The sequence below is a fragment of the Loxodonta africana genome, chromosome 7 (assembly GCF_030014295.1).
Source record: "Loxodonta africana isolate mLoxAfr1 chromosome 7, mLoxAfr1.hap2, whole genome shotgun sequence".
Taxonomy (NCBI): domain Eukaryota; kingdom Metazoa; phylum Chordata; class Mammalia; order Proboscidea; family Elephantidae; genus Loxodonta; species Loxodonta africana.
The window spans coordinates 86,112,856-86,128,185 of NC_087348.1; the positions used below are offsets into that span (position 1 = coordinate 86,112,856).

General features: G+C 40.8%; 1 protein-coding gene across 1 annotated transcript; it reads left to right on the top strand.

Moving 5' to 3' along the window:
* Positions 1 to 3,419: 3,419 nt before the first annotated feature.
* On the top strand, positions 3,420 to 4,389 carry LOC100661034 (olfactory receptor 52K1). The gene has a single exon (XM_003423261.3). The coding sequence runs from the start codon at positions 3,445 to 3,447 to the stop codon at positions 4,387 to 4,389; it is 945 nt and encodes a 314-aa protein (XP_003423309.1). The 5' UTR covers positions 3,420 to 3,444.
* The last annotated feature ends 10,941 nt before the right edge of the window (positions 4,390 to 15,330 follow it).

Genomic DNA, 15,330 nt, shown 5'->3' on the forward strand with positions numbered 1-15,330 from the left:
AGCCCCTGAGGACTCTTCTTAAGTGCAGCAGTTTCTGCTTCCAAATCCTTTTGAGAGAAGAGCTGAGATATATGAGGATAAAGCTAGCTGCTTCCTTCCCAGCTCCCTCCTTCCCAGCTCCCTCCTTCTCAAACTTCTTTCACTGTAGGTGGAAAGCTGTGCCGGAGTTGCAAGAAGCTAGTGGAAAGCACCAAGAATTGTACTTCAGACTGAGGACTTTGACCAGAGCTGGAACTGCAGAAAACCAGGAGATAGGTGACAGGTGTGGTGAGGGAGAAATGACGAGGGCACTCTCAATAACCTCCCACACCCTGTCCTGTGCCTAGATATCAGCCCCACCCTCCTGCCCCCAATGCAATTTCCTTCTTGCCTGTATTATGGCTTTTCAATGGAAGGAGAAGTCTTGACAGTCCCATCCAAATGTTTTATCTACAAATTCAGTCCCTCCTCCTATCACAGAGGATGCTTGCTTCATTTTTATGGCAAACAATGTGAGCCATGTCCAAGAAGTCTTAGCTGGATCCTATCACTTCTCACCTCCTATCATTGCTCCTCCCAGCCCCCACAAGAATCCCCATCCCGTTTAAGAAGTTGCTACAGTATTCAGGAAAGAGATAATGAGGCCTGTACGAGGAAGATGTCAAGGTAAGGTAGGAGATACATTTCTTAGTGATCCTTCTGTCACATGCCACATCCTTGAATCACCTTAGGTGAGTGACCATCTTCCCTTATCTGGGTATTAATTTCCCAAATCTATCATTTTTTTTTTTAATCATTTTCATATCCTCTTAGGATAAACGTGTAGGCTACCAAAGAGCTGCAAGTGTTGACTGAGTACTTTCTCTGCATGGGGCCCGCTTTTAAACACTTTTGGGAGAGGCAAAAAAACAGAAGACAAATCCTGTCGTCAAGTGTGAGCGTCTTGGCTCTGGAAACGGCATATGGGTACAGGACAATGACTCCTAAACATTGGACTAAACATTTACTGCAGAGAAGTTTCTTGGGTTCTATTAATAAGAGGAAGAAGAATGGCTCTATTCACTCTCTTACTCTGAGATTCTGATTCCGGGAGCAGAAGATCTTGCATGAACTTCAAAGGAAATAAAGGTTACAGACTGATGGACACTCTGTGCTTGTGTGGGAAGAATTAGAACAGAAAATTTTTTCTTTGTGTGAGGTTGGGTTGGCAGGTCACAGGATAGTCAGTGATGTCCAGAAGAAGGATGCAGGAAGTTGGTGGACATGGAGATTCAGAGATAAAGTGAAACATGTTTCGATTTATGGAAAATGCATATTCAGGATGTTAAAGGTGAAACAGATATGTGGGATCATTTCACAGTCATTAATAGAGCTCCTGTCATCTACCAGGTGCTGTTCTAAGTAATGGAGATATAACAGTTTTTTTTAAAAAAAAAAAGCCCCTACTGTCATAGAGTTTGTTTGCTATACATCCACTTCTCATTCTTGGAAAAAATTCACAAGTATTAGTAAGACTTGGCAAAAATACTTTCCAATGAGAAGAAGATTTTATTCTGATGCAAGTAACCAAGGCTTGTGGGGAGTTTCTTAGAACTTCCACCCTGGATACATTTTGAATTAGGAGCTAACCAACCAGTCTAAGTCCGTATCAGATGGGTGGAAGGGAGGGTCTTCTGCAAAAAAGTCTTAAGGTTTATTTTTCAGTAGTCTGGTAGTTGGTGAAATGTTCAACACCTACTGTATATGCTAGAGGCTGGGAATATCGAAGTGAATAAAGCGCAATCCCTTTACTTCAAGTCCCTTCATTTCAAAATATTGTGGGCATTTGTGGGAAGGAATAGATATTGGAGAACAAAAGGGTGACTCTATACTCTTGTTAGGTGGTTTTTGTAGCAGTAACAGATGAGAGAGGATGGTGTCAGTTTGACGACTAAGGTGTGACTGATCCAAGCCATGCTCTCTCCAATAGCCTCATATACATGAAAAAGTTGCATAAATGAAAAGGAATATAGAGGAAGAATTGATGCATTTTGACTGTGGTGTTGGCAAAGAATATTAAGTATAGTGTGGACTGCCAAATGAATGAACAAGTCAGTCTTAGAAGAAATACAACCAGAACGTTTCTTGGGAGCAAGAATGGTGAGATTTTGACTGACTTACTTTGGATACATCGTCAGGAAAAACCAACAGCTAGAAAATGACATCATCTTTTGTAAAGTAGGGGCCAACAAAAATGAGGGGCATCCTCAGTGAGGTAGATTGACACAATAGCTTCAACAACGGGCTCAAACATACCAACAATCACGAAGATGGTACAGGACTGGGCAATGCTTCATTCTGTTACGCAAAAAAGGTTATTGTGAGTTGGAGCCAATTCAATGGCAACTAATAACAGCAACAACAAAAACGAGAATAGAGTCTGGAAAAAACTGGTAAACTCAATGTTGAAGGATTAGACAGAAGAAAAGAAAAAAAATGAACAAGAGAAGAGGGAAAGATTAAAATATCGTTAAGAAAAAGGGTATTTGGTGTGGAAGCCAGAAGTCAGTATTGCTGAAGAGGTGAGAGAGTTCTCGTGCGATGAAAATTAAGGAGTTGAGAGATGTGTGGAGGAAGAGTCATATGAACAGAAAAATCAACGTGAGTATTAATGAAGAATCAAAAAAAAAAGCTCCTCATTTTCTCAGTAAGCTGGCAGCAGGGTTGTATTTAGTGAGATTTGTGGGTGTGGAAAGGACCTGGAAGGTATATTCTAGAGCACTGCTCTCCAAAAGAACTTTCTGCTATGATGGAATTATAATGGATCTACATTGTCTAATATGGTAGCCACCAGTCACTTACAGTAATTGAGCACTTAAGAAGTGTATTCTGTGAGTGAGAAACCAAGTTTTTAATTTTATTTAATTTTAATAAATAGACATTTAAACTTAAATAGCCACATGTGGCTCATGGGAACTGTATCAGACAACATAGTTCTAGAGAAAGTGTAGAGGTTCTATGATTAATCGAGAATGGCAGGCACTCAAATCTGAGATTTCAGAACAGAAATGATTGGGACTTCGGTTTGATTGGCATGTAGGATGGTGCCAGTGTATGTTTGACAGAAATATAGTAAACATATTTTTACTTCTTTTATCAAGGTAATCCTGACATCACTAAGAACACAGAAAATACTACCTCTTCTCCATTTCTTTCTGAATGCTGTCTTGTAGTATGAATCCTATTGAGTATTCTATTTATTCAATGAGAGTACAAGTTCCTTGAGTGCAGGAAACATGGACCATGTTTCTCCATGTCTATGAGGACTCCTAACTTATTTTAAATAGGGTTTAGGAATGCAAAAAAAGAGCTAATCCACCCAGGTGGGATATCAGAGCTTGAATTCTGTAATTTTATGTGCCTAGAAGGTGTACATAGAAGGTGAAGGAACCCTGTGAAAATCAACAGGGAGAATTTCCAGAAGCCATGTCAGTCTCCAATATCACAGCAACCCATCCAGCTGCCTTCTTGTTGGTAGGGATTCCAGGTTTGGAGCACCTGCACATCTGGATCTCCATTCCCTTCTGCTTTGCCTATACACTGGCTCTGCTGGGCAACTGCACCCTGCTCTTCATCATCCGCTCTGATGCAGCCCTCCATGAGCCCATGTACCTCTTCCTGGCCATGTTGGCAGCCATTGACCTGGTCCTCTCCTCTACAACACTGCCCAAAATGCTTGCCATATTCTGGTTCAGGGATAGGAAGATCAACTTCTACGCCTGCCTGGTTCAGATGTTCTTTCTTCACTCCTTCTCCATCATGGAGTCAGCAGTGCTGCTGGCCATGGCCTTTGATCGCTATGTGGCCATCTGTAAGCCCCTGCACTATACCACAGTGCTGACCAGAGACCTGATCACCAAGATTGGCATGGCTGCTGTAGCCAGAGCTGTGACACTAATGACTCCACTTCCCTTTCTGCTCAGACGCTTCCACTATTGCCGAGGCCCAGTGATTGCCCACTGCTACTGTGAACACATGGCTGTGGTAAGGCTGGCCTGTGGAGACACACGCTTCAACAATACCTATGGCATTGCTTTGGCCATGTTTATTGTGGTGTTGGATCTGCTGTTTGTTATCCTATCTTACATCTTTATTCTTCAGGCAGTTTTACAGCTTGCTTCTAAGGAAGCTCGCTACAAGGCTTTTGGGACATGTGTCTCTCACATAGGTGCCATCCTGTCCACCTATACACCTGTGGTCATCTCCTCAATCATGCACTGTGTGGCCCACACCGTTGCTCCCCATGTCCACATACTGCTTGCTATCTTCTATTTGCTTTTCCCACCCATGATCAACCCCATCATCTATGGTGTTAAGACCAAGCAGATTCGTGATCACGTGCTCAGTCTATTCCGGAGAAAAGATGTGTAGATGCATAGCTGTCTTCTCACACACATGTCCAGTACTATGTGGATGCTGGTTTGATGTAGATGAGAAAATCTAAAGTAGGAAAATTGCATAGTTTTCATGTTGGCAATTCTCAAATACGATAAGGAAAGAGGTCCCATTTCTCACAGAGCCACCAGTTAGGCCAGGCCTGGTTTGTCCCTATCCTCTGGTCTGATAGCAAAGGTTTGACCTCCCGATACTCATCGACTTCTTGAGTGATTAAGGAAGGCATAAAAAATCGTTCAAAGTGATATACTCTGAGCAGGCATTGTCATCTAGGTGAAAAGACAGTGGAAATACTGGCTAAGATTGGCCCAACTGCATAGATTTTGGTGAGCTCTTCATCCAGGCTGTGAGTGAGAAATTCAACCCCAAATTCTGTAATCCAAAGGCCAACACTGAAATTACCTGTATATATTTTCTGAAAAGTGGCCTTCAGTCTCTGCCTGAACATAGCCACTGTTTGTTAACTTACCACTTCACAAGACTATTGGCTCTACGGTTAGAGTTTCACTTACAAGGAGACTTATTCCTTCTGTTAAGTCAGTTCCTTTTTTAATTTCCTTTCCTGGCTTTACCCATGCTCTTGGCCAGTTTATTTATGGAATACTTAGCAAAGGAGCCCTCTGACATCCGTTTATATTAATGTATAAGATCACTTAACTAACTGTTTACATGCATATGTATTGTGTCTCCAAAACTTTTCATAGTATCTAGAAAGAATAAATTTTTGAATGAGGAGGTAACTATCATCTTTGAGTTACAGGCTGGGAAGCACACTTCTCTCTTGAAATTGAGACTTGTGGAGATAAATAAGAAAATAGATAGTTACAATATGTAGTTGTAGTAGACTGTATTATTGTTGGGGCCCTGGTGGCACAATGGTTAAGAGGTCGGCTGCTAACTGAAAGATTGGCAGTTTGACTCCACCAGCCACTCCTTGGAAGCCCTATGTGGCATTGGAATTGACTCAACAGCAATGGGTTTGGTTTTTGGTATATTATTTTTACAGATGTTCTTTTGCTCCCCCCACCCCATTATGGGAGGAGTATTTCCTATCCTCACTGATGTTAAACCAGGTCATGTCACTTGCTTTGGCCAACAGAATTTTAGTGGCCTTGAAATGTGTCATTGTGAACAGAAAATTTAAAATGTGATTGCATAGCTTGGCTCAGTTTCTCTTGGTCTTCAGTTTCTCTTCCACAAGAATTAGAATGTCCCACATCAGGGTTTCTCTTTCACTATGGACCCAGGATGGAGAAAAGACATGGAGCAGATGTGAATCTGATTCACAGCCTGGAGTGTAGAACAGATGGCCCAAAGCGTTAATACAGCACAGGTAAGGCTTTGTTGTTGTTGTTGTTGTAAATCACTGAGATTTTGGGGTTGTTTGCTTCACAGCATAACTCAGGGAAAGCCGATTGCTGGAGTTGTGAGCTCTAGATTGCACTTCAACTTAATACAGTTCGAGGCTGTGTATTTGAAGAAAAATGAAGAAAATGCATTATTCCTTCTTCTAATCTATTCTACAAATGATACTGGATTTCCCTCATGTTTCTGCTTCTCTTTGTCTCCTTCTTATGCAAACGCTCATACCTGAGCATTCTTTTAGTTAGTTCTTTTTCACAGGTGCTTTCATATAACTCCTTCTTTTTTTTTTTTTTTAAAGGCTTACTTACCCTACCATGTTCTTCTACTATTCATTTTATGACCATATTGTGCCCCTAGTAACAATTCTGAAGAAACTCGTCCAATTATAAGGAAGAGAGGAACCTGGTAGGCTCTGTAAAAGCATCTCCAGACCTCGGTTGTTGTGTCACAGCTTGCAGCACAGGCACCTGTGAAAGGTGACGGGTTCAGTGAATGCCTGGACGGTTCCCGGGGACGTCAGTCCTCCTGCCAACCAGTTCACGGTGCTGGACGGCGAGGAAGAAAGTGGTACGGACAAAGGGCCTCTGACTTTGTGCCCTGAGGCCTACCTACCCCTGCTTTTTTGCCTTTCCCTCTATGATTCCAGCTGACACCAAGAAGTTAAACTGGAGGAGATGCTGCTGTATTTTTAACCCATATAGAGACACAAAACTCTTGTCTGTTTTGCCTCAGCAGAGTTGGGATATTTTGTGCGACAGATTAGATTACTGTTTAAAAATTTCACCCTCTTCCCTCCCTACCTGGAGGTGGCTGCAGTATACTTTCTCACATATTGACTATGGGCTTGGCTAGGCGCCCCAGTTTGGCCAATGGGGTATTAGCAGATTTGGTGCAATCAGAGACTTGAAACTTGCTTGTGCAGTTGGGCTTTGTCTTTTCTGACTCTACAATCACCATGAGAACAATGTGCCCTGCTTATCCCGCTTGTCCAAGGAGGGTGAGAGTCATGTGGTGCAGAGCTGCCTGGACGACTGGCAACTTGAAGCAGAGCCTCACAGCCAAGCCCAGCTTCAACCAGCCAATACTCAGCCAATCTGCAGATGCTGAAGTGAACCCAGCTGAGATCAGCAGTCATTTCAGGCAATCTCCAGATGTGTGAGAAATAAAGGCTTATTGTTGTGTGCCACTGAGGTTTTGTGGTTATTTGTTCCACAGTGATAACTGACTATTACATTTAGAAGTTAATTATTAATCTATCATTATTATTTAGTAAATTTAAAACAGTATAATTCATTAGACAAATGTTTCCAGGCTGCAACATTTTCTTTTCCCTTATGTTTGGTGCCAGAATAACCTTGCCTATTAGGTGATACTCATACACTCCCATAGAGAGTGATTTTGTCCCCCATACAAGGCTAACAGTATATAAACTCCATTAACTTGTAATAAAAATACACATTGTTAGCTTTACTTAAAAATAATGAGTTATGTCCCATCTTTTATCAACATTGTGTACTTAAATGAAATATAGCACCCATGAAAACAAACACAGATAATACATGCATGTTATTTTTGAACTGGGAGTTCAACACTTACATAAACAATACAAGACTATGTGTGTGCAGTAATTCAAGCTTAATTGTAAAATGTCCAGCCACTCGTGCACTCTAGTTTTGCATGGTCCGGAGTCTGAGTAATCTTCAGTGAACACATTGCTTAGCCAGTGCCTGAACATGGATCCCTGATTGACACAGATACTCATTTTAGCTAGGACACCCTCAGCTTGATGAACATTTCGTGGGTGCTTTGCTCAGGATAACTGCATGCACTAGCTTAGAAAAGAAGTTTTGACGCCATTGTTCTAGGGTGTAACAGGATCTGCAATTTATAGAAGATTCTCAGGTAATTCTAAAGTGCAGACATTTTTCGGAACTATTTTTTTTTTTTTAATGCCCACCCAGAGGCCATATTACAAAGGTGCGGTATTGCTAAGATTTGGTAAAATTTACTTTTATCACACTGTATGAGAAAATGAAATAAATATATTGTGAGACGTTTGGCAGACATACCACTGGCTATTATATCCATTTTTTTTTCTATTTTACTTATGATGTTTATAATAAGCATAATATTTTAAAGCCAAATATATGAGCTTTCAATTTTATAAACTATTTTCCTGCCATATTCTGTATCATAGTTGAATCACTTCTAATGATAAAAAAAAAAAATTGCAATCAACAGAATTCTCAGATGTAAAATCATCATGCATGACTTGATTATTACTGAATTATGACTGATTCTGTAATAAGGCTCGTTTTGTTTCTATTCTAGATTATTATATCATCTTAGTTTTGGCATCTGGGTAGTTGAAGATTTATTTTTTTGTGTTTTTTTCAAAAATTTCTAAGTTTCTTCAGTTTGTATTTCTTTTGCAGTAATGTCATTTATAACCTTGTTAGTATTGAAGATCTTAGTAGTTATGGGCTTTACAGATTGTCACAGTTAATAAAGACAGATTTAAGCTTTGCAGGTAAAGTTTCTTATATAGTATTCCCATCTTTCCATTTCAACTTTTTCTGACACCCTTCTAATTTGTTTCGTGGCTGTCATTTCCATGTAGAAGTATTTTATTTTAATTAGTGTCTTAGTTATCAAGGGCTGCTTTAACAGAAATACCACAAACAGATGGCTTCAACAAACAGGAGTTTATTCTCTCACAGTCTAGAAGTCCAAATTCAGCCCCAGGGGAAGGCTTCCTCTCTCTCTATTGGCTATGGAGGACGGTCCTTGTCATCAATCTTCCCCTGCTCAAAGAGTTTCTCAGCCCAGGAACCCTAGGTCCAAATGCTGTGTTGTTCTCTTGGCTCTCGTTTCTTGGTGGTATGAGGTCCCCATGTCTCTCTGCTCACTTCTCTCTTTTATATCTGAAAAGAGTTCGGCTTAAGATGCTATCTAATCATTATAACTGTCACTAATCCATCTCATTACATCATAGTGGTAGAATTTACAACACATGGGGAAATCACATCAGATGACAAAATGGTAGACAATCATACAACACTGGGAATCATGGCCTAAAGAAGTTGACACATATTTTGGGGGGACACAATTCAATCCATGACAACTAGTTGACAAATTTATCCATCCAGCAGGATAATTCAAATATTTGATCAGGTTATATATCATATTATTAAGGATATCGAACTCTTTACCCAGTAGCAATAATTACAGGACTCTTTTTGTTTACCAAAATTGTCAGTGCTGGTTTGCCCATTAAAACCAAATAAAGGGAAAAATGATATACTGAGAGACAAATTTATAATGGTTCATAAAATCTTAAAATTTCTAAACCAGTGATAAATGTTTTAACTCTTACAGAAGGTCATGAACATGTAAACAAATGAGTGGGGTTATCATCAAAATTGAGTAAATGGCCCTGAAATGGACTGGCTATCCCAATACCTCAAGGAAAGCAGCCCTCTACATGAAGTTCTAACATGTCCTCTCCCTCTGGATCTTACACCACTAATCATGACTCCCTGTTATTTAGGCTGGGCTTTCAACCTCTTCTCATTTTTTCATCTAGATCACTCCCCAGGATAGATTGAGATTTTGTTTGGGGTACTACCTGTATAAAATTGGAAGTAAGATTTAAGTGTATGCAATCACATAAGTAGATAGTAGAGAACAAAACAAAGACCACAATCACATTCCAGCATTTCTACCTCCATGGAATAGGACAAAAATGAAGAATGACATGAAAGAATTTGCCTCCTTCTTAAAAGCTTTTTTTTTTTTTTCAAAAGCTTAGCGTGCTAAAGCAAAAAAAAAAAATAGAGGCTTAAAGCAGGGTTGGCCACCAGCCTGAGGAAATGTGGAATTTGATAAAAGGTTGAAGAAGCCAGTGAAAGTTACAGGTAGGCTGTCTGTCCATAAACAGTAGAAGCAGAAGTCTGAATTAAAACTATTAAAGGGGACGAAGTCATGCATATATTGCCTCTAAGATTCCCAAGTTCCCAATTTTCTAAAAAGGTTAGTCTACAAAATGTACTTGTTGTTGTTAGGTGCAGTCGAGTTAGTTCCGACTCATAGCGATCCTATGTACAACAGAACGAAACACTGCCTGGTCCTGTGCCATCCTCACAATCATTGCTATGTTTGAGCCGATTGTTGCAGCCACTATGTCAATCCATCTCATTGAGGGTTTTCCTCTTTTTCAATGACCCTCTACTTTACCAAGCATAATGTCCTTCTCCAGGGACTGGTCCCTTCTGATAACATATCCAAAGTATGAGAGATGAAGTCTTGCCATCCTTGCTTCCAAGAAGAGCTCTGGCTGTACTGCTTCCAAGACAGATTTTTTGTTCTTTTGAAGTCCATGGTATATTCCATATTCTTCACCAGCACCATAATTCAAAGACATCAATTCTTCTTCAGTCTTCCCTATTCGTTGTCCAGCTTTTGTATGCACGAGGCAATTGAAAATGTCTTTTGCAGCAGATTTGCTCAATGTAATGCATCATTTGATTTCTTGACTGCTTCTTCAATGGGTGTTGATTGTGGATCCAAGTAAAATGAAATCTTTGAGAACGTCAATATTTTCTCCGCATAGAATGATGTTGCTTATTGGTCCAGTTGTGAGGATTTTTTTTCTTTATGTTGACCAGTGTAATCCATACTGAAGGCTGTAGTCTTTGATCTTCATCAGTAAGTGCTTTAAGTCCTCTTCACTTTCAGCATGCAAGTTCATGTTATCTGCATATTGCAGGTAGTTAATGAGTCTCCCATCAATCCTGATGCCATGTTCTTGTCATATAGTCCAGCTTCTCAGATTATTTGCTCAGCATATGGGTTAAATAAGTATGGTGAAGGATACAACCCTGATGCACACCTTTCCTGATTTTGAACCATGCAGTATTCCCTTTTTCTCTTCAAACAACTGCCTCTTGGTCTATGTATAGGTTCCGCAGGAGCACAACTAATTGTTCTGAAGTTTCTATTCTTAGAATTGTTATCCATCATTTGTTATGATTCACACAGTTAAATACCTTTGCATAGTCAATAAAACACAGGGAAACATCTTTCTGGTATTTTCTGCTTTTAGCCAAGACCCATCTGACATCAGCAATAATATATTTAAAAGCAATATACCACCTGGAGAGCAAGAAAGGGTTTCTTCAAATAATGGTGGAATGGGAAGATCTAAAGTTTGGAGAAGATGAAGTATTTTGAAAAAGTTTGGAGACAGATAGAAAGACGGTCTCCTGTTTAACAGGGACATCAAAAATTAGAAAGATAGAAGAATCGAGAGGGAAGTACTGCCTGAGACCACGATAACTGGTTTCTTTGGGCATGAAAGGTACATGAGAGCTGGATTCTGCCTTGTGCACTCTGTAGCTTATGCCCCAACCTACCCTATGCCCTCAAAAATTAAACACTCTTCCCCCATCAGGTCTCTGCTGAGCCTTGGGGGATTCTCCGTAGCAATTACTCTTTTCAATTTGTTCTCTGCCATTATTCTGGTTATGCCAGTTTTCTCTGCCTGCCCTTATCTCTTTCCGTTGACCTGTGCCACTGTGTTCCCTTTTACCTCTAAGTATTGCCCTGGTGGTGCAGTGGTTAAGAGCTATGGCTGCTAACCAAAAAGTTGGCATTTCGAGTCCACCAGTCACTACTTGGAAACCGTATGGGGTAGTTCTATTCTGTCCTATAGGGCTGCTATATGTATATATTTTTCCCCTGCACTGTAACTTTTGGTTATTCTTCCCAACTCTGTCTTTCAGTCCTGTCTGGGTTCTCACAACCTTAGCCTATGTCACCTTACCCTAATACTTGGTCATGTGATCTAAACTTGGGTCTCTTTTAATGTTAACCACAAACTGTTTAACTCAGCATGTGTTTTCTCAACATTTGTCATGGTCTTTCCCTAACCCAGCTTGGATATCTTCCTCCTTGACTATTCCCAAAACCAGTTTGTGGTACCTCAAGTCAGAATTACCACCTCCACATGTTCTGTCTCCTTAGCCTAACTCAGACTTTAATAAAGCAAGCCCTGTGTAGAACCCCACCTGAATCCAATGTGTTACACTTCAGGCAAGAGAGGTGAGTTCTTATCCCTGAGAGGCAAGAGCTAGAATGTCTATTGCAGGATCTGGGTATCTCTATGGGAAGACAGGTGGAAGTGACCAGAGACAGGCTCAACAGGAGCTGTTGGGATGTGTCATGAAGTTAGTTCAGGTTAAAGGACATAGGGGTTCCTGTGAAAACCAACTTCCCTTCTCAGGACCTTGGCAGAATAGGTGCTGAGATTAGTCGTAGGAGGAAAGCATCCCTCTTTGCTATTATTATTAATAGTTGATAATTTCTGAGTAAATAATAATGTCATTGTTCCTCAATTATCTCATTAGATCCTCCCCTAAATCCTGTGAGGTGGGCAGGACCAGTATTACTGACCACACTGAGTAGATAAGGAAACAGTCCAAGGAATCAGAGGTTAAATGCCTCACCAAGGTCACAAATGGTCCTCAATCTAGATTCCCACCCGTAGCTTTAGCCACAGCTCTCTCTAGTATGCCACACACCTATCAGAACATAAAATGAAGCAACACACCAAAAATCAAAACAAAAATAGATTATAGATAGCCTTGACTAGTTATGATTGAAATTCACCTTTATGTCACAATCAAAAAGTACACACAATAGGCATCTCTAAGGAGACTCTATTTCTCCATTGGCACTGCAAGAAAGGAAGGTGAGGATGGGGAGAGGCACAAAGATTACTGAAACCAGAATACATTCTGCCTCAAGGTCAGTGGGGAGAGAGTAGGGTCTGCAGGAAGTCAGGGGCTGGAACCCCAGAAGACTGAAGACTGGGGCAGAGAAGTCCCCTGGAGTCACCCCTAGAGAAGAAACCAGGCCCTTCAGGATGTTCTTCAGGGATAGACAGTGCTGTTTTCTTTTTGTTTTGGGAAAAGAATGTGATAATAAATCAGGCCTCTCTATTCAACTCTCTCCCACCCTTCTCTCACTAAGAGAGGTACAGTGCATTCTTTTTTTCCTGAAACCTACGGAGCATGTCAAGAATTAAGCCTTATGTCGAGGGGTGAGAATACCTTGGGCCAAGAGTGGTAGGGGAGTTGACACAGATGAGAGAGGGACAAGCAAACCAGGAGTAAGTACTGATGCTGGGATCCAATGGCTCCTACAAACAAGCAAAAAAAAAAACAAACGCTTTGTCTGCTGCATGGATCCAAACTTATGACGACTGTAAAAGGTAACATAGTGGCACAGATCAACGGAAAGAGATAAGGGCTGGCAGAGAAAACTGGCATAACCGGAATAGTAGCAGAGAACAAGCTGAAAATAGTAATTGCTGTGGAGAATACCCCAATGCTGAGCAGAGACCTGAGGGGGGAAGGGTGTTTAATTCTGAAGGCATAGGGTAGGTTGGGGCATAAGCTACAGAGTGCACAAGGCAGAGTCCAGCTCTCATGTACCTCTCATGCCCTAAAAAACTACTTATCCTGGTCTAAGGCATTGCTTCACTCTTGATTCTTCTATCCTTCTAATCTTTGGATGTCCTTATTTAACAGGAGGCCTTTTTTCTATCTCCAATCTTCTGCAAATACTTCATCTTCTCTAAACTTCACATCTTCCCATTCCACCATGATTAGAAGAAACCCGTTACTGCTCTCTAGGTGGTATATTGTGCAAAGGCAGGGGATGAGCACATTTCTCCAGAATGGAAGTCATTCATGCATTCATTTAAAAAAGCACCTATTGATTGCCAACCACATTAAGTGAAGTCTGTGAATACAGAAACCAATAAACTCAGCCTTTGTATTCAAAGCGCCCACAGGCCAGTGAATGGACAAACACATGCATTGGTAGGTAACACAGATCTACTCTCATTGTGTTACTGAGTGTAAAGAATTAGTGACTCTTCATTGAGATGAATGAGAAAATCTGCCAGGAGGATTCTGAGAGAGCTTCACCAAGAAGATGACAGGATCTTGGCTAGGTAAGCAAGGGGCAGAGGAAAGCATTCCAGAGAAATAGCTACAAGCATGGCTATTTCAAGAAATGGCAGGCAACCTAGTGTGGTTCAACCTATGATGCATATTTAGGGGGATGGCAGGAAGTGAAGCTAACTTTTAGTCAGGAAGAAGTCTGCAAACATGTTTAGTGGTTTTCATTTTTCTTGTAGCAATACTATCTCATAAATAGTTTTTAGCAGAGAAGTAAAATATGTGTTCTGTCATACTGAAGTTCGGGGGGGTTGTTGGCGAAAAACTAAAGCTGAAGTTTTTACAGTGACACAGGCAAGAGATGATAAGACGTGAGTTAGGGAAGGCACAAAGGGCACAAGAGAAGTGTGAGAGACAATTCAGAGACAGGATCAAGGGGCATCATCATTGACTAGAAAGGAGCTCCTCAAGCTCTAGCATCTGTCAGAGGGTGGTTTGGCTGCAGCAGAGTGAAGAAGGAAGGTGGAAGATGAGGCTGAAGAAGTGAGCAGGACCTATACTGTACGAGATTTTCTAAGCCAGTGTTGGGAGTGTGCGTTCCACTCTAAGTGCAACGCTAAGTCCGTAAAGATTTTAAACAAGGCCTGGCATGGTATAATTTGCTTTTTAAAATGGCCTCTTTGATTGTAAATGTGGAAGTTATTATGTTGGTGAATGTTTTGGTATGTTTATTTTCACCACAATAAAAAAGAAAATAAAAATAAAATGGTCTCTTTGGCTGCAGTATAGAGAATTGATTATAGGACCAAGATTCAGGCCACAGAGACCAATTACGAGGCACTGTACCCTGGCTGTGCAATGGTTAAGAACTTGGCTGCTAATCAAAAGGTTGGCACTTTAAATCCACCAGCTGCTCCTTGGAAACCCTATGGGGCAGTTCTACTCTGCCCTATAGGGTCGCTATGAGACAGAATTGACTTGATGGCAAGAGGTTTGGTTTTTTTTTTTTAGTAGTTGAGATGAAAGATGATGAGGACCTAATTAAGAGCAGTGGCAGCGGACAGAAATAGAAAGGGGAGTGAAACATATTTTGCAGCTTGACAGGATTTACTAATGAATGGATGTGAAGAATGAGGGAAAGAAGGAAATCAAGGATTACTCTTAGGTTTCCGATGGGTGGCAGTAATATTTGAGATGGGAAAGGCAGGGGATGAAACAGTTTGTGAGTTTAAGGGGTGTTAGCTAGAGGAATAGATAAGGCCAAGGAATGAAGGACTGTGCTAATGTTAATCAGCATAAATTTTTACACCAACTGCTCTGACAGGAATCAGAATAGAGGGTCCCAGACGGAGTGGAGAAAAATGTAGGAGAAAATTCTAACACATACACACACGCACATACACACACACACACACAAACACACACACACACACAAAGACCAGACTTACTGGTCTGACAGAGAGTGATGAAACCGAGAGAGTATGGCTCCTGGACATCCGTATAGCTCAGTAATAAAGTCACTCCTGAGGTTCACCCTTCGGCCAAAGATTAGACAGACCCATAAAACAAAATGAGACTAAATGGG